Genomic DNA, 26,326 nt, shown 5'->3' on the forward strand with positions numbered 1-26,326 from the left:
CGTGCTCGATGTAAATCCTGCGCTTGAGCAACACCCAGCTGTTGGTTGGGGAACCCTCGATGGCAGCCATGGTAGCTAGGGTTGTGTCGAGAAACCAAGAAGGCGATCTAGGTTTAGTAGGCGAAAGAGGCAAGCCGCGACTCATAATAAAGGATGGAAACCCTTGATCCCGTTCGACAAAGGGACAGCGATCGAGATCGGGAAGGGAGGGACTCGTATCCAGGACCAGTGGACGGTGGATACGTAACGATCCAGGGCCTGTTTATGTCCACCCAGTTATCTTTCCCTACTAATAAAGCACAGAGTGCTTCTGCCCGTCCGTCGTCGGCACTTTTGCATAAAAGTCCCTGTAGTTTTTGCTATTCAACCCGCAGTCCCTACATAAGTGGATCTGCAAAAACGTTTCGATTTTGCAAATTAACCCCTGCATTTTGCGCTCCTTACTTCATCTTATCCACCGGCTGGAAGGGGCGCACGCTCACCGACTACACCCGCCGCGGGGACGCCGTGGCCGACATGGCAACCTTCGACGCGGCCGTCTCCGGCCCGGACGCGGTGCCCGACCTCCGCCTCGCCACGCACCAGTACAATCAGCTCCTCCACCTGCTGGCCTCCGTGGACGGCACCGTCTTCCCCGTCCACCCGGCCGCCGCCGCCGCGCGGCGCGTGTTCGCCGGCATGCTGGAGGCCAGGGCGCCCCCGTCTGAGGCCACCATCACCTCGCTCACCTGCGTCGTCGCTGCAGACGCCGAGGGCGCCTACGAAGCCTTCAGGCTCGTCTCCTCCATGCGGCAGAAGTACGGCATCGTGCCGCGCCTCCGGTCCTACAGCCCCGTGCTTGCTGCGTTCCGGCGCGCCGGAGAGGCTGGCAAGGCCTACGCGGTCGAGGCCCACATGGCGGCCTCCGCTGCATCGCCGGAAGAGCTCGAGCTCGCCCCGCTCCTTGAGGTCAGCGTGAAGGCCAGGGACGCAGACAAGGTGTTTGAGTATATGCACAAGCTGCGGTGAGCTGTCGGCTGCGTGACAAAGGAGATCGCCAAGGGGGAGGGGTGGTTCCGGAGCTATTAAGGCTGGTGACCCTCGACCTCCGCAGGACGCTGGCCCTATCCCACGCCGCTGGAGGCCCTCGCGGCCGCTGGGAGCCGGGGCGCGTTCCTCCACAAAACCTTGATCTGGAGCTTCGACGACGCAGGCCTCCATGTTGGGCCGAGGAGGAAAAGAAGGGGAAGAAGGGGGGCACGTCGGAGGTGCCGGTCGAGCGTGCCATCGAGGACGTTGATGACGGCAGCATGGGCGAGGCCGGGGAGGAGATCATGGTTGATGCTTTACCGCCTGAAGTTGTTGACCTGGAACAAGAGGGTAAGGTGGATGTGAGAACGGAAGCGCACGCCGTGGTGCAGGATGTCGTGGTGTCCGAAGCACATGAGGTGCCGGAACCAGAGGTGAAGAGTGAGGAGGTGGTGGTCCGAGACACAACCAAGGTGCATCCTGCGCATCAACCAGAGACGAAGGCCGATGAGGTGCTGGTCAGGGATACGGACACGGCTGTTGTGGTGCAGGAAATGGAAGCAAAGGGTGAGGTGTCACGGTCTCGTGAGGCAGCTGGTGCGCAGACTACAGAGGTACATAACATTTCTGCTTGTTTACCATCCATCCCCAACATTTTGAAGCTGTGATGTCTCATTAGGCGGGCTACTTTTGTTGCTGGTGGTACGGGGGCAGGCAGTGGCGGTGGCTGTTGCTTAGATGTCTTTGCTGGTTCAGAGAGATAGATGGAGGTGAGTTTGTTCTGTGCTTATGATCGTGTTCGATAATGCATGTTCAATGAGAGTGCCATTCAGTCAATTCTTTGTATGAATTCTGTAAAAGTTGTGTTACTGTGAGTGAACAAAATCTTGTATGCCGCACCTTTGAGTTTGAGATGCAGATTTGTATTCCTTGTAAATAACTTAACTCTGACATCTTTATTTAAAAAAATTGGATGCAACTGGGGAACTTGTATCATTTGTTAGGTATAAATGGCAGGAGCACAGCCTATCCAGTAAATACAAACTATCCGCATCTCATGTTCAAAAGGACATCTTAAAGGCTTTGTCTTTCTAGCGTTGTCTGCTCACAATTCACCATCCTTCTTGATGAATTGGTATGCTCTTGGTATTAGCATTTAACATATTCAGTACAAACATGTCTTGAATTGTTTTTGTAGGATTAAATATAGCAGCACTTGTGCTTTTATCATTCTGTCTTAAATTATTCACACTGCTGGAACCATATGTGTACAACTGGAAACATATTTTACCGAGTTAAGAGAAAATGATGCCAGGAGGCGTCATCAGCAGCGGTGGCTCGGAGCACAGGCGAGGGCGTTTTAGAGACACATTAGTATTTTTTGATAGAGACTACTGGTAGTTAGAGTGATTTCATCGCCGAGGCGATCCTTACACATTCATCAATATTTAATAACAACAGTGAATTTATCTCTATATATCTGCCTTCTTACCTTTTGGGGGCTTGGACTTGCTCTGTATGATATTACAAGGCTTGAATGGACCGCAGATTTCGTAAATCAGTAGTGTTGCTATGATTTTTCACTGCCACATGTTTTAACTTAATTATTGGAATCGGGAGCCCTCTCGAATTACTTATGCCTCTGGTGATTTGAGAGCTAATATTCTGTTTCTCCAAATACCAGTATGATGATTGCATTAAGGATTGTGATACGGTTGTTGAGAGGGGAAGAGAACTTCATGCTAACTGTGCTGACTTCAAGATGGTCTCAAGGGCACTGGCAAGGAAAGCAACTGCTCTTGTCAAACTTGCCAAGTCTTCCAAAGACTACGATGTTGCCATTGATTCCAGAAGGCTCTAACTGAGCATCAAACCCAGGTACCCTGAAAAGACTAAATGATGCTAAACGAGCAAAGAAGGAGCTCAAGCAACAAGAGTATTATGATCCATAAAAAGCTGATGAGGAGCGAGAGAAAGGTAAGCTGCGTGAATTATACTATTAACACTGCTTTTTTGCTCCTAATAGTCTGGGGCAGTTAATGATGAGGTTCTCTGTTTAATGAGTTCCCTAAGCAGCAAAAATACCCAGAAGCAGTGAAGCATTACACTAAAGCGCTCAGGAGAAACCTGAAGGATCCAAAGTTAATGATGAAGGTAGTTCTCTGTTTAATGAATCACTCGAATATGCCCGTTGTAAATATTAGTAAATAATTTACGCATAATTATCGGTTACTGTCATGAGGAATTTAGTATGGCAACTTGATAATATCTGTTCATTTTCCCAGGATGCAGCTGAGAGATACCTTTCTTAAACATACCAAATCTCATACAGAGCACAGCATGGTCATGTAGTTCGATAACAACATTACTTGTTTTTCCCTGCTGCCGAATATGTTGTCATGTGTTGTAAATTTTCAACAAGTGCAGTGAGAAGTCTTAGAAGATCAGTGGACATGTAGTCTTATTTATGACGTCCAAATTTCATCATACAAAAAGAAATACTCAGTGTAACCATATTTCTGACATTTGCAAAAAATAGTTAAAAAATATTGCATAATGGCATGTGGAGCAGCTTATATTTCATTTTTTGCCCGGTGCAACGCACGGGCATTTGTACTAGTACTGCTCAAAACCGCCCAAGTTCCTGTTCCCCATCGACCACCGTTACATGGCGGCAGTAGTATCGCCGGCGACCCACATCGATCTCCTCTCCTGCACGGGGCTGCCGACACGCTGGTGTCCGTCGCCCTCGATGAACAGGCCGACAGTGGGTATGTCAGCGCACCTTCCGTCACTGACAAGCAAGGCCCGGTCGTCAGCTGCGACTCGCTACGCTCGTCGGCTGCCCAAAGGCCGTCACGCATCAAGAAGCCCAACTGGTGCAACACTGAGCCAGAGTGGACCCAGTGAGCCCAGCCCGCGTCTGTACTTAAGCCGCAGCCTTGAGTGGATCGGCATCCGGTGGATCACGAACCTGGCAGCGGCATGAACCCTAGTCTCCCTACTGCTCCTCCTTCCTTCCCCTAAATTCGTGTATCTGAGCTTGTAATCGAATCTGAGTGACAACATACAGTCAATAGATCATTCCACCACTCTCACTACCTTTACATCTGGTATCAGAGACCAATCTCACGTCTTCCCCCCGTCGGTCTGGCACAGTTTATGGAAACCAGATCCCTGCGCCAAGTGCGAATCCGCCTCATCGCCATGGATCCATCCGTCCAGTCGTTTCTGGAGCGCCTAGAGACCACTCTCAAGGAGCATACCGCCGCGATCCATGCCTCCAACTCCAAGATCGACGACCTCGTGGCGTGGCGCCCGGATCTTGAGCGGCGCGTCACCGATCTGTCCGAAGCGGTGGCGGTCCTCCAACGTACCTCGCTGTCGCCGCCGCCTCCGGAGATGGTGCTCCACCAGGCGCCTTCGTCGAGCCTACAATCGCCTGCGACAGCCGGCATCCACACCAGGGCCGCGTCTGGCACGGCAGCAACTTTGCAAGGGCCCGAAGGCCACGGCGTCTACAACATCCCACGGGGGCCACCGGCGGCGTCCTTCCAGACGCCGCCACCGCCCCCGGCAAACGGTCAGTACGACACCCCCGCCCCCTCACCTCCTGCTCTTTCCCCATTCGCGCACGCTAGCCAGCTGCTCAGCGGCCTCGGCCAAGCGCACCCCTCCGTCCAGTTCCCATAGTTCACGGGCGACAACCCAAAACTATGGAAAACCCTTTGCGAGCAGTATTTCACCATGTTTGCTATTCTGCCGTCGTTTTGGGTACCCATGGCCGCGCTGAACTTCTCTGGTTCCGCGTCAATTTGGCTACAATCCATTCAGAAACGGCCTGCAGAATTCGATTGGGAGTCATTCACTGCCCTTTTGTGCACACGCTTTGGCCGTGATCGACATCAAACGTTGATCCGTCAGTTTTACACTGTTCGACAAACAACTACAATCGCAGATTACATTGAGCAATTTGAGTCCATTATTAATCATCTCAATTTATTTCCTCACTCGTTTTGTGGAGGGACTCCGGAAGGACATCCGAGCTGTGGTGTTAGTTCAAAGGCCACCGGACCCGGACACTGCTTGTGCCCTGGCGCTGCTCCAGGAAGAAGTGGCTGATGGTGCGACATCCACCAGCCGGCGGCCACATGACGTGCCGGCGCGTGCAGGGCTGGCGCTTCCCCTGCCTCCACCACCAGCCCACCCCGAACCGGCGACGGTGCCCACAACAGCTGCAGACCGCCGCGGCACTGACGCTGCGCTAGCGGACACATCCAAGGTCAAAGCTCACCGGGACTACCGGCGCGCCCATGAATTATGCTTCAAATGCGGCGAGCGATGGGGGCCCGAGCACATCTGCCCAAGCACAATCCAGCTGCATGTGGTCAAAGAGATGCTCGTGCTCCTAGGGGCAGATTCAATCAACGACAGTGAGGGGGACATTCAACAAGTCCATGCCATCTCTCGACCAGCTCTCGACGGTGACGTTTCGCCCAAAGCTTTCCAGCTATTGGCCACCATGCATGATAGAGAGGTGCTGATCTTGGTGGACAGTGGTAGTTCGACATCTTTCATCAACAAGAAGCTGGCTGATCAACTGATGGGTTCGGCTCCGTTGCCTCGACCCTCACGGGTTAAGGTGGCTGATGGTGGCGAACTCCTCTGCACAGAGTCCATACCGTTCTGTCAGTGGTCATCGCAAGGGCTCGATTCCGTCACTGATATGAAAATCCTACCGCTGGGAGTCTATGATGCTATACTTGGGATGGATTGGTTAGAGCAACACAGCCCCATGACAGCCGACTGGAAGAACAAGCACCTGCAAATCCCTACACCTAAGGGTCCGGCTCACTTATTTGGTCGTGAATCAAATTCAACCACTTGTCATGTGATCAATAGTGCTCAACTATAGCAACTGCATCGCCAGGGGTCGCTCATGCACATCTGTTTGTTGTACCCAATCAGCAAGGAGCAGAGGAACACGCAAACAGAACCACGAGAGCTGAAGCATTTACTGGCTGAATTTGACGATGTCTTCGGTGAGCCGCACGGGCTTCCCCCTCGGCGTGCTTGTGATCACACAATACCATTGATGCCGAGGGCGCAACCAGTCAATATCCGAGCTTATCGCCATAAACCTGAACTGAAGTCTGAAATTGAGCAGCAAGTGCAGGAACTACTAAAGTCTGGTGTGATCCAACGCGGCCAAAGCACCTTTTCATCACCTGTCATCCTCGTTAAAAAGAAGGACGGCACATGGAGGATGTGCATCGACTATCACACCTCAACACGATGACTCGAGTCAGCAAATTCCCAGTGCCTATCATCGAAGAACTTCTGGATGAGTTGCACGGCGCGCGTTGGTTCTCCAAATTGGACCTACGCGCGGGGTACCACCAAATCAGATTGGCCGAGGGCGAGGAGTTCAAAACAGCTTTCCAAACTCACTCAGGCCATTATGAATTTAAAGTGATGTCGTATGGCCTCGCGAGAGGGTCGGAACTTTTAATGGAGCGATGACAGACACCCTGCATCCCCTCCTGCGATTCTGCGTGCTGGTGTTCTTCGACGACATACTTGTGTTCAGTAAAACTTGGGAAGAACACTTGGACCACGTGCGCCAGGTCCTCACCTTGCTGCGTCGTGACCAATGGAAGGTTAAGAAATCCAAGTGCGAGTTCGGACAGCAGCAACTGTCATATCTGGGGCACGTCATCAGCTGTCAGGGGGTGTCCACTGACCCTAGTAAGATCCAAGCAGTCCAATTGTGGCAAACACCGGGGGGTGTTAAGAAGGTGCGCCGGTTTCTGGGATTGGCTGGGTACTACCGCAGATTTGTGCGTGGATTCGGCATCATTGCCCGGCCTCTTTTCAACTTGCTCAAGAAAGGCGTGCCGTTCGTGTGGACCGATAACACCAAACAGGCTTTTCTTCTCCTGAAACAACAGTTGGTGTCCACACCAGTGTTAGCGTTGCCGGATTTCAGTAAGCAATTTGCAATTGAGACAGATGATTGCGACCGAGGCTTTGGGGCAGTTCTGCAACAAGAAGGACACCCTATTGCATTCATGAGCAAGGGACTCAGCCCGCGTTACCACGAGCTTTCTACCTATGAAAAAGAATACCTGGCCATTGTGGTGGCCGTGGACCAGTGGCGACCCTACCAGCAACACAATGAGTTCGTTATCTATACGGATCAGAAGAGTCTCATCCACCTTGAAGAGCAACGGTTGACTACCCCATGGCAACAGCGAGCTTTCACCAAACTGCTCGGGCTCCGATATGTCATCCGCTACAAAAAAGGCTTGGAAAACACAGCCGCAGACGCTTTGTCCAGTGCGCAATCACCGGATCTCCTGTTTGACATCATCACATGCTGCCCCAGCTGGCTCGAGGATGTGGCTGCCAGCTATCACAACAATCCTCAATCTCAGAAACTTTCTGGAACAGTTAGCCATCAAAGAAGACCCCAAACAAAGATTCACTCTAGAGCAAGGGATTTTGCGATTCTGCAGGAGGATTTGGCTGGGCGGCACTACAGTGATGCAGCAAAAGATTATCTCTGCTTTGCATGACAGCCTCATGGGAGGGCACAGTGGGTTTCCGGCCACCTTCAGGCAGATCAGGCGTCTTTTTGCGTGGCCCAAGATGAAAGCACACGTTCTGCAGTATGTGCGCTGCTGCTCTGTCTGCCAGCAAGCTAAACCCGACAGGTCAGCGTCTCCGAGCTTGTTGGAATCCCTGCCAATTCCTCAACAGCCATGGGACATGATCACCATGGACTTCATCAACGGTTTGCCTCAGTCGGGAAAAGCCAATTGCATCTGGGTAATCGTGGACAAGCGCACAAAATTTGCCCACTTCCTGCCCCTAGCTCACCCGTACACAGCGGCTAAGGTGGCACTCCTCTGCATGTCGAGCATCTACAGGATCCACGGGTTCCCGCGCTCCATTGTCTCTGATCGCGACCCGGTTTTCACAAGTCACTTCTGGCGTGAGTTGTTCAAGTACGCGGGCACAGACCTGCGTATGAGTTCTGCTAACCACCCCCAGACGGACGACCAAACCGAAAGAGTCAGTCAGTGCCTGGAAACTTATCTGCGCTGCTTCGTCCACGCATGCCCCAATCGCTGGAGTCATTGGCTTCCCCTCGCACAGTTTTGGTACAACTCCTCGCATCATTCAAGCATCGGCATGTCGCCATTCCGAGCTATGTTCGGTCATGAACCTCGGATTTGGGGAATCTCGCCTACTGATGGGTGTCAAGTCCCTGCCCTCCAGTCTTGGCTGGAGGAGCGAGCGGTGATTCAAGACCTCCTGCAACAACATTTGCATCGGGCGCAGCAGCACATGAAGACACGGGCAGACAAACGTCGCTCGCCAAGAACCTTCTCGGTGGGGGACCAAAGTTTACCTCAAACTCCAACCCTACGTACAAACGTCAGTGGCCAGGAGGGCAAACCACAAGCTATCCTTCAAATATTATGGGCCGTTTCAAGTGATCACCAAGATCAATGAAGCAACTTATAAACTAGAGCTCCCAGCGGGCTCTCAAATCCATCCAGTCTTCCATGTGTCTCAACTGCGCTAGTGCCTACGCCCGGGTACGCACCCTTCGCCTGACCTTCCACACCTTACTGATATTCCTGTCGTGCATGTGGCCGTCCAACAGCACCGTTGACGCAAGAAGAATGACTCAATGATCGAGCAGGTCCTAGTCCGTTGGTCGAATCAAGCTGCTCTCGAAGACACTTGGGAGGACAAGCTCGCGCTGCAAGCGCGGTTTCCATGAGCTGAGGCTTGGGGGCAAGCCTCGTCCCAAGGAGGAGGGGATGTCAGCGCACCTTCCGTCACTGACAAGCAAGGCCCGGTCAGCAGCGACTCGCTACGCTCGTCGGCTGCCCAAAGGCCGTCACGCACCAAGAAGCCCAACTGGCGCAACACTGGGCCAGAGTGGACCCAGTGAGCCCAGCCCGTGTTTGTACTTAAGCCGCAGCCTCGAGTGGATCGGCATCCGGTGGATCACGAACCTGGTGGCGGCACGAAACCTAGTCTCCCTACTACTTCTCCTTCCTTCCCTCAAATTCGTGTATCCAAACTTGTAATCGAACCTGAGTGACAGCATACAGTCAATAGATCGTTCCACCACTCTCACTACCCTTACAGGGTATGCCTAGATGGCGCTGACAACCAGCGTATCAGCACCAGCAGCACGTCCGGCCGAGGCGGCACTCGCCTGCACGCCTTTCCTGCCTCGCTCGCAACATATCATGGCTCAAGCCTCGCAATGAAGCTCCGGGCAGCTGCGTCAGCGGCATCACGTCTAGGGTTTAAGGTGCGCACACGAGCTCACATTTTTATCAGCTGCTGTGACGCTGTTTCTGAATGTGAACAAGACTTTATTTTTTATCACACTGTAGTTTGAGGGGAATAAAACTAGCTTTAATATTGTATAGTGCATAGATAGGCTCATGCATGTTATCCTGACTAATGAATAGGGGTTGCCCTCACGCCTGTGGTGATGTACTTCTTCTCTGCAATTGGTTAATGCACACAAGCTGTCAGGAGGCTACAGTCTGCAATCGACTAGTTATGCTGATCTCTTCCAGTTTTTCAAAAATAGAAACTTACTACTTCCTCCGTTCACTTTTGTAAGTCATTTTAGACAGCTAAAAATGAACTGTTTTGTACATTGTCTTAATTGTCTTCAAGGCCTTATAAAAGTAAACAAAGGGAGTAGTTAAGAAGCATCCTTACATGCCCTCATTTGCTTTCCATTACCCTCCCTATAGGAATTGTTAAGTAATGCCTTTTTTATCACTGTGAGGCATAAGCAGATGGTTAGGGGGCGTGGGCCAGCGCTGCTAGTTTCAACTTATACTAGAGGGCAACACATGTTTTACCGCGCCATTTTTTACTTATGAAATTAATTATTTTTTGTTCTTTTAAAAATTATTATAGAAATTCATATTCCGTGCATAGGCACAGTCCGTCGAGCAAGCACGGAACCCCACTTGCGCTATTGAGCCGGTCATAGGACGATCCTTCTTGTTTGCGAAGGTTCCATTCTATTTCTTTCTTTTCTTTTTCCTCTACCAGTTTCCTTTCTTTTCTTCTTTTTTCTTCATCAATTATTATTTTATATTTATGGAGTTTTTCGTTTCACATTTTAAATCATCTATAAATTTTCTGAATATTTTTTGAAATTATGGAACATATTCAAATTGACGATTTTTTTATATTTTAAGAAAAATTTCAAATTTGTGAATATATTTTCATATTCATGAAAAAAAATTCACAAATGCCTTTTAATCCATGAACATTTTTAGATTCTTTTGACCAATTTTGAATACTCATGAACATTCTTCAGAATTCGTTAATATATTTTTCATATTCATGATCAATTTTTACATTAACAAAGAATATTTAAATTTGTGAATGTCTCTTAAAACCGGTGATTATTTTTTGAAATTTAAAAAATCCTGAATATTTTTTAGAAAACATCAAAGTATTTCAGTAGAAAAAATGGATGAAACAAGAAAAATTGGCTCCAAACCGATAAAAGATTCGCCTATGCAATAAGGGGTGCGGACCTGCGCGTTTGCTTGCAATTTTATTTTTCTAAAATAATAGGAATCATTTTAATAGAAAAATCGGCCAGAATATAAAGTCGGATGACAAATCGGCCAAGAAAAGAATCACCAATATAATATGCACTACATAGACCGCGGCGTGTTGGTTTTGCTTCTACGAATGACCCCATCAGACCGTTACAGATGAGGTCCAGTTTGAAAGAAAAAAAAAACTATGGAGCCCTCCTAGGCCTCTATTCATTTTCCATATTTATGATTTTTTTAATTTGCGAACATATTTAAGTTTGTGAACATTTGTTCTACTTTGTTAATATTTTAAAAATTCATGAAAAAACATATTCATGATTTTTTTAATCCGCGGCCATTTTAAACATTTTTTAAAATTCATGTTTTTCCAAAACTCTTAAACATTTTTTATAATTCATTAATATAATTTCCATGTTGTGAACAATTTTTAACCTGTGAAGTTTATTTAAATTCATGAACATTTTAAAATAATGTACAAGACCGCCACAACGAACATTTAAATTCCATGTTGTAAAATTCATGAACATTTTATAATAATCGGCGCCATATTTACTATCGTCAATGAATCCTACTTGACATAACATAACCATTTACCACATATGGCGCTTTTCATTATGCATACCAAGGTGGTATTCTTTATGTGTTGGCATCTATTGTTTTTTTTTAAACCGGGCATTACCCCTTTCCATTACTATGACATAACAGAAATACATAGTTCAGCGTCATAAGGAGACCGGAAAGGGGAAAGCGAGTTCGAGACACCACTGGGAAACCCACTGCAAGCACTCGTCATCGAGCAGCTCACCATGGGGCGAAAACCCAGTGCCATCTAAAACCACCTATCCTAACCAGAGCAAAACGAGGGGGTCGAAAGTAGTCTCCACATACACAGGAGGAACGGCTCACACTTGAGCACCAGGCAAAGACCCACGCAGGGGCGAGAGTACCAAAAGAAAACAAGTATCAAGACACTAACAGCCATAGTAGAGGGAGGAGGGAGAAAGCAGGTGGAAGTGACGGCTGCATCCCCATCAGTCCATTGCTGATCCCGCTGGAGCTGCACAAATCCTCATCATGGCAGCTGCATTAGTCTTGAGCATCTTGGCACCGCGCTCCATCGCTTCTCGTTCGGCTCCCACCATAAGACCTGCCCAGTAATTCATGTAACCACAAGCAGAGAAGACTACATCAAAAGGAGTTCTCAAAATTTTGCCCTCGAAGGTGGCCCTGTTACGACATAACCACATGGCCCAGCAGATCGCAGTCAAGCCAAAGGTATAAAACCTAGCCCCATCAGGCCAATACACATAGCACCAAGAGAAATACTGCCAAAGATTGTTAGGGCACAAATCTGTGCCGAACACGCAACCAACCGTTCTCCAAACCACCCTCGCAACCGGACAGGTGAAGAAGAGATGTTGGGAAGTTTCCCTGTTCTGGCAGAAGGAACACTTCGGGTTGCCAGCCCAATTACGTTTTTTCATGACATCTCGAGTCAGCACCGCATTTTGAAATAATTGCCAGAGGAAAATTTGGATCTTGAGAGGTAGCTTAGCCTTCCAGATCCACCTATAATTACATCCAGCAAGGCGGCTTTCCAGGTGCTTATACATGGATTTGGGGGTGAAGCGTTTGTTTTTACCAAGATTCCAAACGACCTGATCAGGTTCATCAGAGATCACCCAGGAATTCACCATCTTTTTCACCTCTTCCCATTGATTAGCAAGTCGAGGATGTAACCGTCTCCTAAAGAGATCTGGGGTCCCCTCGCCCCTGGCCTTGGCCACAGTAATCAAGTCTCCTAAAGTATTCTTTATGTGTTGGCATCTATTGTTGGGTCTTAATGTGATGTCATCCAGTGTTGGAGGCGACTAGCATTGTGACATATGTCCAATCGAGTTGAGGGGTTTTTTTTTTTTTTGCATTGTTACATATTTTATGACGAGTTTATCTCAATGATCTTTTTTTTTTTGCGGTTATATCTCAATGACCTGACGGAGCCAACAAGGAATTGTGGCATGCATTGAGTCATTGTTTGTCTAAAATGTTGCAGTATTTTGCACCTCTTTTACAGACAACGGAAAAACACTGCAGTGATGTTCTATGTGAGCTGAAAAAAATGTTACTTGGAGGTGGGGATTCCATTTTACAATGTTAGATCATTTTTTACACGGTGGTTAAATCACCTTAGCACTGACACCTATTTTCTTTTGTTGCGGGTAAACTCACCTGACTGACACCTGTCATAGCGCTGTTTTTACGGCTGCAGTGCCATCTGAATATTTCCTTTGAGCCTGGGGAGCACCAAAAATCCACCCGCTGATTCAAGGATCGAGCAGTAGTAATTTGCTTGTAATAACAATACAGAAAAAGAGAAGGATTCATGCTGCCCGAGAGGGGCGGTGACGGGTCGACAACGCATTGCATGCAGGTTGAGGCATCAGATCAAGCGTGAGGGGCCGAGAGAGCTACAGGAGCTGGCCGTAGCCATACCTCTTTACTGAAAGTGGCGCCGTCGTGTCGCCGTTTGCGTCAGTTCACTTCACTAAAAGTGGATCCTGATTCCTGATTTGAACGCGGATGTGAGCTAGCGAGGAGGCCGGTTTCTTCTTCTTCTTCGTTGCACGACGAAATTCAGATTATTGTCCATCTCTTGTAAACCCATATCGTAAGAGTAAGATGGCCTCAGTTTAGAGCATGAGGTCCTTGTGTAGGCAAAGCAAGCCATGCATGTGTAAACGTGAAACTGAAATTCTTACACTTGTACAAAGATGACAATTTCAGACAAGAAATTAAGCGGACAATCTCATCATTTTTGCACACGAGGGGGCACATAGTCAGGCGGTTTATTCTCTATAGAGTTACTCTGCTGCTACTAGCATCAGAAGGCACTGATCCAGGATTCAGAACATACGAACCGAAAGCTTCAAACAACTACTGGAAAAAGTAAACAACTCCATTCTCCTCATCGTTGTGCCATGCATGCCGGTGATGAGCACGCCAACGCCGTACGGCTGATACACTTGATCGCCCGCACCGATCACTCCACGAAGGAGCCGTCCAGCTTGCGGACCTGCACCTTGAGCTCGTGGTCCTCGCCGTCGCTCCCGCGGAGCGCACGGAAGAAGCAGGTGTCGCCGACGGTGAGGCGGTTGTCCACCAGGAACTGGTGCCACCCGTACCTGAAGGCGGTGTGCTTCAGGGTCACGGGCCACGACTTGCCGCTCATCCGCAGCAGCACCTTGCTCCTCTGCGCGTACCCGTGCGCCTCATGGAACTCCAGCGGCACGTTCTGCACCGAAATGATCGAGCCCGAAATTAGTTTGCTACGTAACCCATAAGGACGCGTGACGGGTAACGATCGAGCCCGAATGCTAGCTCTCACCAGATACTGCTGCTGCTTCTCGAGGAAGTTGCAGCCGCTCAGCCTGATCGTGAACTGCGACGTCGGAGCGTCGTCGACCTCCGTCTCCGCCGAGCTGCTGCTGTCGCTGCTGCTCCCGCTGCCTGGCCAGATGCAACAAAGCCTTCTTCAAATTTGTTCTTACCAATCGTTGAGAAGCGAGACGAAGGACGGAGCAAGAAGAGGCGCGTACTGGCATCGTCGTCGCGCTGGTAGTGCCTGCGGCACATGCTCATGTCGAACACCTTGACGGTGAGCACGGCGTCGCCGTCGAAGCTGAACACGAGGAAGTAGCCGAGCCGCAGGTCGTGCGCGCGGGCGAACTGCTCCCAGCCGCGCCCTAGGTACATGTGGCCGTCGGCGTCCAGCACCACCTTCACGTCCCACAGGCTGCGGCGCCCGCTGCCGGCCTCCCGCAGCTTCACTTCCCGGGGCTCACGTCCGGCGAGCACCTTGGCGAACTTGTCCGGCAGCCTCTGCGACGTGGCGTGGGTCAAGCAGCAGTTGGAATTGAACAAGTGTTTTTCCTCCAAAAAAAAAAAGGAATTGAACAAGTGTTGAACCAACCAAACCAAAGTACCAACCCAGAGCCCAATGAGCAAGCATCACGGTGTAGAACCCAGAAACGTACGTACCAGTTTCTTCAAGGACTTGGAGAGCATGATGATGAAGAACTCGAAACCTGACGAGTCAATGGGAAAGGCCTTCTCCTCTTCCATCGTAGTCGTAGCAAAACCCTCTGCTTCTTCTTCTTCCTCCTCCTCCTTGCCTCTGCCCTCTCCTCTCAATAGTGTGAAGCAATCATATAGGGAAGGAAAAGCAGCGATGTAACAACAGATTCCTCCTGCTTTATTCACGTGTGTAGAAAGACGGCAGCAATACGGCTTGTTGGGGCTACTTCAGGAACATCTCCAGCCATTACGTGTCGAGCTCCAGTGGTGGGCTGCCTATGTATTGTGAGCTCCTAATTAACTGGCCTAGCAACAAGGGCATAATCAAACATCAGAGGCGGTACCAAACACCTTTCAACCCCACCATATACAGGAAATGAAATAACGTATTTGTATAATCATCCGCAATACAGGCAGTCACATGGCGGGACATACCCGAATAAGAAACCAACAGATTTTAAACTGAAAATAAACTCAGCAATCTCATGTGCAATCAGGCCTACTGTCTCCTTGCCCATATAGGGAATACTATACCAGAACTTCAAAGGCCAGCGATAGGAAGACAAATGTTTCTTTACCATCATAGGATTGCAGACAAATCTTGCTGCCACCGAAAGTGCTCGGCCAATAGAAATAAGATGGTGTAGGCTTAGACAGGAGAGTACATAATATGCTGATAGTCAATGACTGTAGATCCACATGAAAGAGACAGTCTACTCATTTTTGTATGTTTTGTATTTATTGACTTCTTTACCGAATCAGATTGTGGGGAGACTGATATATACAAAGATTACAATTACTTCCGACTAATGAGGAAAAAATAAGTTCACTCGCAAAACTAGCATAAATCAATGCCTTCATCCAGGGCTGTGGAGCCCATCATCACATTTGAATCAATCTGCTTGTCAAACTTCTTCCTTCTGCGTGCTTCAAACTCCCCGAATCCATCCATCTGCAACAGATGAGAAAGGGAATTAGGATTAAAATTAAAATTAAAATTAAAATAGTGTTGATTCAGTTGCAGGAATCTGTAGCGTCCTCATGTCACTAACTTGCTGAAACTGGTCCATCGAGATTGGGTTGCTGTGCAGTGACAAGTTCTGAAGAGCCTTGCAATCCTTCAGCAAGTTTGGGGGAAGCTGCAGCCAAAAAAGGAGTTTGAGGATGGATCATGGATGGCTCCTTAATTGCTTCTTCTTTCATAATGGCATGGACAATATGTACATAAAGTGCACAAGATAGTCAAAGATGCCAAATAAATTCACTGGCACATACCTGACGAATTTTGTTTCCATTCAATGATACAGATTTGAGGCAAGCAAGGTTGCAAATTGATGAGGGCACATCTTCGATTGTATTTCCTGAATATTATTTAGCATGAAGGTTAGCCAGAGGTAGCTTTGCTCAACACATAAAGCCGAACAGCATTATCCTAAGAGGTAGTGATTTGACAACCGTAAATTATTTGCAGACTAGCAAATGGTAATCACTACTTAATCGACATTTAAACTTCTGGATATTTGTAGACACTAAGGCAAGATAACATTCATAGCAAAGTAATCATTACTAGATCGACATTTAACGTCCTGAACATTTGTAGGCAAGAAGGCAAGATAACATTCACAGCATGGTAATCATTAGTAAATCAACATTTACATTTCTAGACATCTCATTTATATAAATGGTACAAGTTCTTAATTTTATGAAAGAAAAGTTCATCAAAAACATACATCCATTAACATGAAAATAATGATAGTAAGCAAATCTTAAGTTGATTAACCGGTTCCTTCATTCATCCAGAGCACAGCTAGTTGAGCTGATCCATACCACTTTCAGGCTCTGAGAAGGTAATATCAATGATCTCTGCGCCAAATGTCAAGGTAATGTCGATGATCACTGTGCCAAATGTTGATTTAGTATTGATTTCTCTGCTGTGATTGGTGCCTTGCCTTCTCCAGTTCTATATTTTTCTTCTTTGTATATATTGCGAAGTGTTGAAATTACTAGGTACAGATGTACTTTGTTGATTTTGTATGGACAATTATCGAAATTGTATCACCTTTATGTTTCTTATATCCCGTATTGACAAATTATGGAAGCTCTACCATTTCCATGTTTCTTGTGCTATTTATTAGTCGGAACGTACCTTGCCTGGCCAGTGGCCACGATTACTAGTGCAAGCAAAAAAGCGGAGAACAGGAAACTCAAATTATATAGGACTAGTAGTATTACAGAAACAAGCGGGTTTTACCATTAGCCTGCAATTCTTCCAGGGACTTGCAGCCTCCTATTGATTCGGGAAGGGCATTTAGTTTGTTATCAGATACATTGAGTAGCAGCATCTGCATCAGTCAAACACAAAATGATGGTAAGCTATTGACAACAACACGACATAGATCCACAATACCAAAAAAGGATAACACTAGGGCATTGACCATTACAAAAAAAATACGCTTTTGAATATTTAATGGTGATACAAAATGATGAAATGCACACTGAATCAATTTCATAAATTAACTTATTTTGACAAAACAGAAAACAAAGAATACTCCTGTTGTGAAACAAAAATCAATACTGACTGCATCTTTATGATTTTCGGAAATGAGACATGCTTGAAAACAAGTCTTTTGCGGAGATAGGCTAAGTTTGGCATATTGAACCAAATAAAAAACTTACATTGCACAAATCCCCAACACTTTTAGGTAGGCACAGTAAAGAATTCTGAGAAACTGTAAGCTGCTGAAGATTTGACAGAGAACCCACTGAATGGGAAAAAAAGATCATGTGAGAAAACGGAAACAAAAGTTAGTAGAATAATGGTATGAAAGTCATAACTCTGTACTAACTCCTTGTTAGGGCAAGGTTTTAGACTAGAGCCTAGGCCACCTTTGTTATGTACTAATAAAATAATAAACCTAGGTAATACTTTGCTTGTTTCACTTCAATTCTTACAAATAATATATATAAGATGTATGAACTAACATTCTTCAGGCAAGACAGTGATCCTATTTCTGTCAAGCGTGAGGATTTTAAGGTTCCGCAGGTATCCAATATTAGCTGGAATGTTTTCAATCAAATTACCAGCCAAAACCTACAGGAACAAGAGAAAACATCACTATCAAGCCGCCATTACTGAGAATAAACAAATGGAAGAATCGTTGCTTGCAAATACACATCTCTAAAAAATTCCAGGACGATTTTTACTAAGAATGCTTACCAGCCTTTGCATATTCACAATGGTACCAACTTCCTGGGGAACCTCAACTGCAAAATAAAAAGAACGAATTGTCGTTGCTCAAGAAAATACAATTACAAACATCAAAGATGTGAAAACAGCTTATGCAGTTTCAGGCAAGACAGCTTATTCAGAACAAGGAATTCAGCCCAAGTAAGATGCTAAAATAATCTTGCCCAGCACGGGTTTTGGATAAGTTGTATCCACAAACTGGTAGAAAAAGAAATGCAAGAAAATAAAGGGTCCAATTGTAGCAAGTTGGCTTGAAATAAAGCAATTGCTCACATTGTGAAGTGAAAAATAAATGTGCATATAACTTCCAACCAGTTTCTTTCTGACTAAGTACAAGAAAGTGAGACAATACCAAGCATTAATGTCTATCACCCTGAATGGAGATAACTACTTGAAATTTCTGATTACCTATCTTGTTATTTGTCAAATCCAGAGTTCTAAGGGAATTTCCCACTTGCAGAACTTCATGTGGTACCACCTGCATGGAATGATATTAAGCAACTCTGGAAGAGAAGTGCAATGTTACAGTAAGAAGTGCAGAAAAGCACCCTTTTTCATGTAGACATAATAAGTTCACTTATAAGCTAAATATTTGAAATATGAGAACAATCTAATAGGAAATATTTATACGAGGAAAAACAACTGAGTAAGCACCATATGGATTTCATTTAGTGAACCAGTACCGATATCAAGCCCTTGTGCTGCTGACCTGAGGAGCCATGTGTTTTCTGGCTCCTTGCTGGATTTCAGAAGGCCATGGACAGCGGTACAGAAGGTAGCGCTCAACACAGACACCACCTTCTGTTGGAAGTTCACACTTCACGCACATGCGGGTATTGCTCATCATCTTAGGCATACAGGATTCTTCCTAGGCTTAATGTGAAGCTGAGATTTCGAAGGTCTGGGCATCAACAGCAGAGTGGCGTCTTCATGTGTGGTTAGAAAATTGAATACTGACAGCAGACCGCTGCTAGCAAGCCAATAGCCCAGCACCTATATATGCCCTCTATGCATCGAAAACTGTTCACCCACCTATGTGCTAGAAACCAATTCGTGTGGCAGTTATGGGACAAGCTGCTGCTATGACGGCTTCACTCCTTCAGGGAAAATTACTTGGTACACTGGAGGTTTGCCTCCCTAATTGACGAGCTACATTCAACTGGCAGTAAGCGCTCTCGGTCCTGTTAATGCTTGTAGTTTGGGAAGCTTCGAGCAGAGAAGCAGGCGTATGATTCAGACAAAAGAAGCTTCCATCAATGCGTTTTCCGAGAATTAAAAATAAAAAAGACGAGGCAAACGCCTGGCTGTTGGCCAGGGCACGACACCTGCCAACACAATTGGGGCCTCTGTGTGGCTGGGTGAAACAACTAGTGCTTACCTCATTAGCCTCACCATTTTGGTTTTCAAGGATACTCATCATTTTGGTTTTCATCCGCTTTCAAGCTACAGGTGCTTACCTGCAGTTTGTAACTTTGTATTTTTCTCATCATCTATCAATGAAACTGTCAGATAGCCTTTTGATTTAAAAAAATGTTAACTTAGAAGTACATCGTTGCAGGCTTGCAGCAGTAACATCGGTACACATGGGTACATTTTAGGCATACCTTTAGCAGTACTCTAGAGTTCCCAGAATGCTCAATTTTGGAGTGCCAAGTATGATAATCTTCCTAAGGTTGCATTTCTTATAATATAATGACTAAAACCAGCCATTAAAGGTGGCAAGTTAAATGCTTATCTGTTTATCGTGTCAGCTAAAAGGTTATTTCAGCCAAAAGAAAAGCAACACAGTTCCAAGTTGGTGCATCACCACATAGGATGGCATACTTTTAACTTTTATATCGGCAAAATTGCGCTTTCCTTCCACCTAGGAATCCTCCATGGATACTCAACCAGTTAACCAAACGGGCGATGTACCATCACTCAGAAAAGCATCGTCGCTCGTACTCTAAACGTATAATCATCCGACATTCAGGGGAGCTGATGCGGTGGACGCCCCCAAAATGTCAATTTACAGGAAAGGGGAGGGGGGGCTGTGGGCGAGGATAACCTTCAGTTTGGCGTCCCGGAGGGCGACGATCCCGGTGGAGCGCCAGCGCGTGACGCGGGTGGCCGGCGAGTCCGAGCTCCGGCTGCTGCAGCAGCCCATCTCCGCCGCCGCCGCCGCCCGTCGCCCGCGCGAGGGCGAAACTCGCAGATGCTTTCCCCTCCGATTGTGGAAGAGATTTTGTTTCAGGGGGAGGGGCGGGCGACGACTTCGGCGAGGAGGCAGTTGGGGGCGGCCGGCGGGATCTGCCTTGACCTCGTCCACTCGCTGTCAGCTGGGACCACCGCTGGGTGCCTCTCCCCGCAGGGCTGCGGGTCCCCGTGCTGCTTACCTGGCATCTCGATCTTGTCAAACGGTTATCTATGAGACTGACAGTGGCAGGCAACAGACCAATTTTTGATTATTTTTTATTATTATGAACAGACAAGATTGCCTCTTTGTAAATTTGCAATTCTACACTTCCAGTTTTTGTTTACAGTAACTAGACTTTATTTCCCATATATGCCATATCGTATATCAAAAGATGACAAATAAAGTCAAGGATCACAACATCCCAAGAACCAGAAGATTTCGAGCTAAAGGATTGTCTGGCTAATTCATCCGATACCCAATTGGCTTACAAAAACTTTTAAGGGCATCGATGTTTTCTCCAGAGTTTGGATCACAAGGCCTTTTTACCAGCTGACGGCGCTGCCACAAGAGGAACCATGTTGCAACTACCGCCAGTTCTGCCATCGGGAGCCCATCAACAACATCACTGAGTTTTATTAAAAACTCCATGGTGACTGATCCTGATCTGTCATTTGCAATTGCTCTCTGTAGAGTGTCCGAAAATCCCAGCTGATCACACTTCTTTTACGCGGCAACAACTGAAAAGAGTATGCCATCTTCGGCATGAGCCAAACAGTGCGGGCATCTTCATTGACTCCATTGCTCTTACCGTTTCATCTGATTTTATTTTTTAAATGTCTCTAGAATGCTTTGAAAATTGTAACCAGCTAGTTTTGATTAAACAAAAACTCTTGGGTGTGTTTTGTGAATTAACAATAGGATTACCAACTGTAAAACAAAATCATCTTGTAGTTTTGTATGGTCATCTTAATTGTCAATTTATCTTTGAATACTTGCCCATTGTACAAGGAAAATATCTAATATGAAAAATCAATTAAGACGTCCATTCATTTGGGCACCCTTGCCTTTTGCGATAGGGGATGATCGGCTCGGCTACCATTTCTCCCTCCATCCATGGCAGCTAGAAATCACAAGTGCCATCTTCTCCGGTCCGGTTATGAAGGTGATGTTCTATCGTTAGCAATGGCGCACCACCATTCTTGACCAAAGTGAAATTGCACCACTCATCCGTATGCAGCTGAACGAGGTCCAGTAGGGTTGGAAACATGGACATTCAGGGTAGTCACCTAGAACAAGATATGAGATAAGGCACGCGATTTTGGGTTAGGCAACAATCATATCAAAGGACTAGCGCATTTAATTCATGCTTACGGGTACAGCACACTTGAGCAAACTAGCTAATTAGAATGTGACCTCAGAATTGTTCAATACTTCTCCAGGAGTCAAAATGCATACAAGCTTATCTGGAAAAAATTAACTCAATAATCATTTAAAAATTATTAGACCCTTACCAAGCATATTTGCAGACATAGCCTTTCTAGCTACACAAAATGGTCTTAGACTAGTCACAATGGTGAGTAACATACACTAGTAACATACACATATCCCTAGACTATGTTACTACCTTCATAGTGGGTAGTAACATAAGTGTGGTGAAATGCAAAGCTTCATTTATTAGGTTATAGACTCATATTGCATCGGGGCATGTGATGTTACAGTAACTAGCTAAGTTACTATAACTACCTCTCTCCTCATTAACTCACTGCCACATAAGCAAATTTGCTGAGTTGGACTTGATGTTACTGCTGAAGTTACTCCCACTGTGGCTAGTCTTATGTTGCACAAGAAAAACTACTGCACCATGAGTTTAGACCTGGGTCGATGCATAAAAAAACGTTTTATATTTAGAAACAGAGGTAGTAGCTACCAAGCTTTCTGGCCATCCAAACCCATTAGCAGTGGTGGAGGGACACATAGGGCGGGGTAGGGCAGCCGCCCGACCTAACAGGTGTAGTAAATATTCCCTACTATTCTGCTTCTATGCCATGGCCACAGGCCAGCTTGAGCTCAGGATGGCAACTTTGCTGACTCAAAAGTCACCAGGACACAAGATAGACGACCGATGAGCGAAATATCAGGGCCTGAGCAGCTGGGCTTTACACATTTAAGGCACATGAGAGTTAATCAGGCTAGGCTTTACTGACATTCCTTTACGCTTAAACATCAACGAAGCTTTCATATAGTTAAAAATCGATGAAATGTCAAAAAATGTAGTACAAGCTTGGTGAGGTATTTTTGCATGTGCTAATTTCATTTCAATATGTTTCTACACGGATTTGTTGTCATAAATCTAACATCAAATACTCTTATTAGTATGTATAAAACAACGATCATGATTTCACCCTACCAAAATTTCATACCGTCCTCTGCCACTGTCCATCAACATGGCCAAAATGGTTAGTTTATCGACAAAAGTTTGGTGATACAGCATCATTTTTATTTCAAATAATAGTTACTCCCTCTGTAAACTAATATAAGAGCGTTTAGATTACTAAATTGGTGACCTAAACGCTCTTATATTAGTTTACGAAGGGAGTACATAATAAAAATAAACCCATTAATGGTGAGGACAATATAGTCGAGCTTTCAAGCACCAATCAACTACAAGATGGTTAATTGCTCTCCCAAAACAGACTTCTTTCGCTCATTTGATGGAACGATGGTCAGGCCTGGATCAACATTACAGAGATGTACTGAGTATGTACTTGATGTAATAGACATATATAAAGACACCCAGTTTACTGATATAGTAATCACCAGTACAAATAACATAGCTAGTGACCTTGAAGTCCTAAATGAATCAAAGTTGTCAGAACAATGGTAAGAGAGAACACCAGACACAAGGGTTCCTAAAAAATTGGTCTGACCGAATGTTGCTCTAAACACTGCATGAAGTAGCCTTGGCGGTAAGGAGTCACAAGAGAATCCGTCAAAAAAAGTTTCTCTGGCTTGTGGATAATTCGGTAAGTGGGAATTTTACCATCCAAGCTCAACAATATTGAATTTACTTTTTCATTTGTACTACGCATGTTTTCCAATCTAATTTTACTGGAAGAAGTCTTTTGATTACACTGGTTAGTTCTGCAGACAATTGCAATGATAACTTCACGGTTTTAATTTGCACACCCATGGAAATTATGAAACAGAAACTTCAGTTGGTCAAACTCTGAAGAATTATATTTGTGACTTGCTCAGCACTCATGAGCTGTATGATAAGAAAAAAATGTGTACCTCATATGCTTACCTTTTAATGCCGGAATGCTAGGATAACCGCAACGATGAAAAGTACCAAGAGAGCAGCATTCCCACCAGGCAAAATATCTTCACATGAACCAGGTGACCTGGAGGATGAAGAAGCAAAACAAAAATGTTGAACAAAATGGAAGTTTACAGTTTAGATACTCAAAATATTGATGCTAACCTACTCTTTTGAAGTTCTTATATAATAAATTATATCATCCTTCACAAGATTAAATATTTCTTGCACATAAAATGACCGCTATCACATAAATTAGTATATTACATGATTCTACTCACACACGTAATGACAAAAAGGCCATCGTGTGCTCTGAAAGCTGGAGGCAAAAAATCGACAGTTTAACTACAGAACGAACAAAGACAAACGATTGCATAACTGAAACTGATAAATCGTTAGTGGTTCCACAAACTATACAGCGTCTGTTTAGAAGAATGACATGTTCACATCCAGAAAAGAGGTAGAGGAAAGGGCCGGAGAAGTGTGTGATTGCATTATGCAAGAACCTGAGATGTCTTATTGTCAGGCTAATCTGAGTAGTACTAAATGTCCTGTAGAAAATTTTAAAGGGGCAGCATGGTTTCAGACAAAAAAAGTGTAGCAGTGTTGAACTACATTGTTTGCTGGTCAAGCTGGAGGGTCTGGGCACAGACATTCAGACAATTTCCCTATTTACAGCCTTATACTTTTACTATCTCCATAACTTTATCTTCCCAAATCACATATACTGAATGCAAACTCAGATACTATAGCCAGAAAGTTTCTACGTTACAATAAATTTTGGTGGTCTTCTTGACATTCAAAGAGCTGCAGACCTATTTACTCTATGTTGAGTTGAACATATAAAGCTATATCATGAAAAGAAGTAACTGTAGCTGTGTGGAAACTCAACAGGTCCAGAGTATTCATACTTTGTTTGCAAGTTATAGAACCAGCCACTTCGAACTTTATACATAAATGTTGCTAGAAAACATGCTAAACTCATCTAATTAATGCAGAAGGAACACATCAGTTATCAGGATTTTCCTGTGGAAACAAGGATGGCACAAAGCAGAAGGTCTCAAAACGTGAAGTATAAAAGGGGACTAGCACCAATCAACATTTTATCTTTACTGATAAGAATTGGAGCCATTTGAGTCAGTTAAACAAACACGGAACTGTTGAACATCAGACAGTTGTGAGCACTTCAAGAAATACTTAATTAAGTTACTTAGTCCCCATTCAGCAATGCCGACGGATATTAGCCAAGGCATTGAGCATGAATTAGCACCCCTGATTACATATTTAAGTACTACTCTACACTTCATTTTCCCATTATTTCAGCATGTATATATGACCATTGGTGGTTGGTTTGGATTTTATATTTTTTACCAATGCTGCTAACTATATACAGTAGTATGTATATTCTTTAAAAGAAATATGGCCTAGTGAACATTACCTCTTCTTCCGTGACCGATGAATCCAGGCCATTGCAGGAGGCAGGATCCCAAACAAGAAGCAGTTTGCATAAATCCCGGCAAAATCTAATGCCTTGGCAAACGCTGTTGAGAAGAATGATACAATAAATATGGGAATGATCAGCACTGCCAACGTAAGAACCACCTCGTTCCTGCCATGACCACCACCAGCATTGGACAACTCCACACTTCCTTGCTTCGGAGAAAATCTGTTAACAATCAACTGCAAAGTGTCTTCCAACTGCTTCGGGAAGCTGACTGCATATCCTATCAAGCTCGTCGCCAATGCAGCAAACGCAAAGCCTCGAACAGGAGCCAATGCTGCTGGATTCACCGAGAGAAGAAGCTTAATAGGGCCATCGAACCTTGCACTGCCGGTCGCACCTGCCAATCCTAGAATGACAGCATTCCATGACAAAACCATGACCAATGGTACAGCACCCCCAATGAGAATTGCCCTGCGTGCATCATACACCGAGTCACCTACAATCTTGCAGATGAATGGCGTGATCACGTGGAACCCAAGCGTGAGCACGGTGACCGGAATGGCCGGCAAGATGGCACCAGGGCTCCAGCACGCGTAGCCAAGCGAATTCAGCATGCTGCTCCGGCCGACGGAGACGCCTGTCACCACAAGCGACGTGATCGAGACGAGCATCAGGCCGCACAGGACGCGGTTGACGCCATCGACAGCCTTGAACGGGAAGAACGCGATGAGCACCCCGGCGAAGCACGGGAAGAGCGCGTTCGCCAAGACCGGATTCACCGCGGGGAAGAGCTGGGAGACCAGCGAGCCGATGCCGGCTACGCAGGCGACCATCAGGGAGAAGCTCAGCGCAGCGTAGACGACGGCAACGACACCGCCAAAGGTTGCCCCCAAGGTGCTCGACGCAAGTCCTGTGAAGCTGACCTCGTCCACGCCCCCACTCTCCATGGCCGCGAAGCTGAGCTCGGCGACGAGGACGATGGAAGACACGACGTAGGCCCAGGAGAGCAGGATGGCCACGGTGGAGGGGACCGGACCGGAGCGGATGGTGGCCGACGGCAGCGCCAGCATGCCTGGCCCGACCGCCGTGCCGATGATGAGGCTCACCGCCGCCCAGAAGCTCTTCTTCTCGCCGTCGCCGGACACACTGGCCTCGACGACGGGTGGCGGTTGGGCGGCATCGGTGTTGCTGCACCGCCACCGCCATTGCCGCCTTGGCAGTGGCCATGGCCGTGGTGGGGGGTTCTTGGATGCTAGGATTGGGGCTCTGAGCGTTCTTGGCTTGAGAGGGCGGTGTCCACTGGGAGAGGGCACGGCGGTGAGCGGTGAGAAGGTGAGGTGGCGGCGGCAGCAGAGGAACATGGCTGCTGCAATTTGGCAGGTCAAAGGTAGTTTTCTTCCGCAATTGCAAGGTGAAACACTCTGGCTTGGAGTTCTTC

General features: G+C 46.3%; 4 protein-coding genes across 5 annotated transcripts; 1 reads left to right on the forward strand and 3 right to left on the reverse strand.

Annotated features, from left to right (window-relative positions):
* Positions 1 to 516: 516 nt before the first annotated feature.
* LOC119292781 lies at positions 517 to 2,985 on the forward strand. The gene is made up of 4 exons (XM_037571486.1): positions 517 to 868; positions 988 to 1,622; positions 1,688 to 1,778; positions 2,693 to 2,985. Exons 1-4 carry the CDS (start codon positions 517 to 519, stop codon positions 2,695 to 2,697), a joined length of 1,083 nt encoding a protein of 360 aa, XP_037427383.1. The 3' UTR covers positions 2,698 to 2,985.
* A 10,563-nt stretch (positions 2,986 to 13,548) lies between these two features.
* Positions 13,549 to 15,194, reverse strand: LOC119291234 (B3 domain-containing protein Os03g0212300-like). The gene is made up of 4 exons (XM_037569956.1): positions 14,670 to 15,194; positions 14,228 to 14,510; positions 14,017 to 14,138; positions 13,549 to 13,923 (listed from the first exon to the last, which is right to left on the reverse strand). The coding sequence occupies exons 1-4, from the start codon at positions 14,751 to 14,753 to the stop codon at positions 13,672 to 13,674; spliced, it is 741 nt and encodes a 246-aa protein (XP_037425853.1). The 5' UTR covers positions 14,754 to 15,194; the 3' UTR covers positions 13,549 to 13,671.
* Positions 15,195 to 15,349: 155 nt separating this feature from the next.
* LOC119291232 (plant intracellular Ras-group-related LRR protein 7) lies at positions 15,350 to 20,255 on the reverse strand. Of its 2 annotated transcripts, none has more exons than XM_037569955.1 (9): positions 20,000 to 20,255; positions 18,361 to 18,430; positions 17,923 to 17,969; positions 17,787 to 17,796; positions 17,382 to 17,467; positions 16,957 to 17,047; positions 15,981 to 16,066; positions 15,758 to 15,844; positions 15,350 to 15,657 (listed from the first exon to the last, which is right to left on the reverse strand). In XM_037569955.1, the coding sequence occupies exons 1-9, from the start codon at positions 20,096 to 20,098 to the stop codon at positions 15,544 to 15,546; spliced, it is 690 nt and encodes a 229-aa protein (XP_037425852.1). In that variant the 5' UTR covers positions 20,099 to 20,255; the 3' UTR covers positions 15,350 to 15,543. The 2 variants fall into 2 exon arrangements, with proteins under 2 accessions (XP_037425852.1, XP_037425851.1); XM_037569954.1 differs by having other exon boundaries at positions 17,688 to 17,796; positions 20,000 to 20,249.
* Positions 20,256 to 20,919: 664 nt separating this feature from the next.
* Positions 20,920 to 26,326, reverse strand: LOC119291235 (tyrosine-specific transport protein 2-like). Its single transcript, XM_037569957.1, has 3 exons — positions 24,883 to 26,326; positions 23,433 to 23,529; positions 20,920 to 21,414 (listed from the first exon to the last, which is right to left on the reverse strand). The coding sequence occupies exons 1-2, from the start codon at positions 26,247 to 26,249 to the stop codon at positions 23,436 to 23,438; spliced, it is 1,461 nt and encodes a 486-aa protein (XP_037425854.1). The 5' UTR covers positions 26,250 to 26,326; the 3' UTR covers positions 20,920 to 21,414; positions 23,433 to 23,435.

The sequence above is a fragment of the Triticum dicoccoides genome, chromosome 4B, assembly GCF_002162155.2.
Source record: "Triticum dicoccoides isolate Atlit2015 ecotype Zavitan chromosome 4B, WEW_v2.0, whole genome shotgun sequence".
NCBI lineage: Eukaryota > Viridiplantae > Streptophyta > Magnoliopsida > Poales > Poaceae > Triticum > Triticum dicoccoides.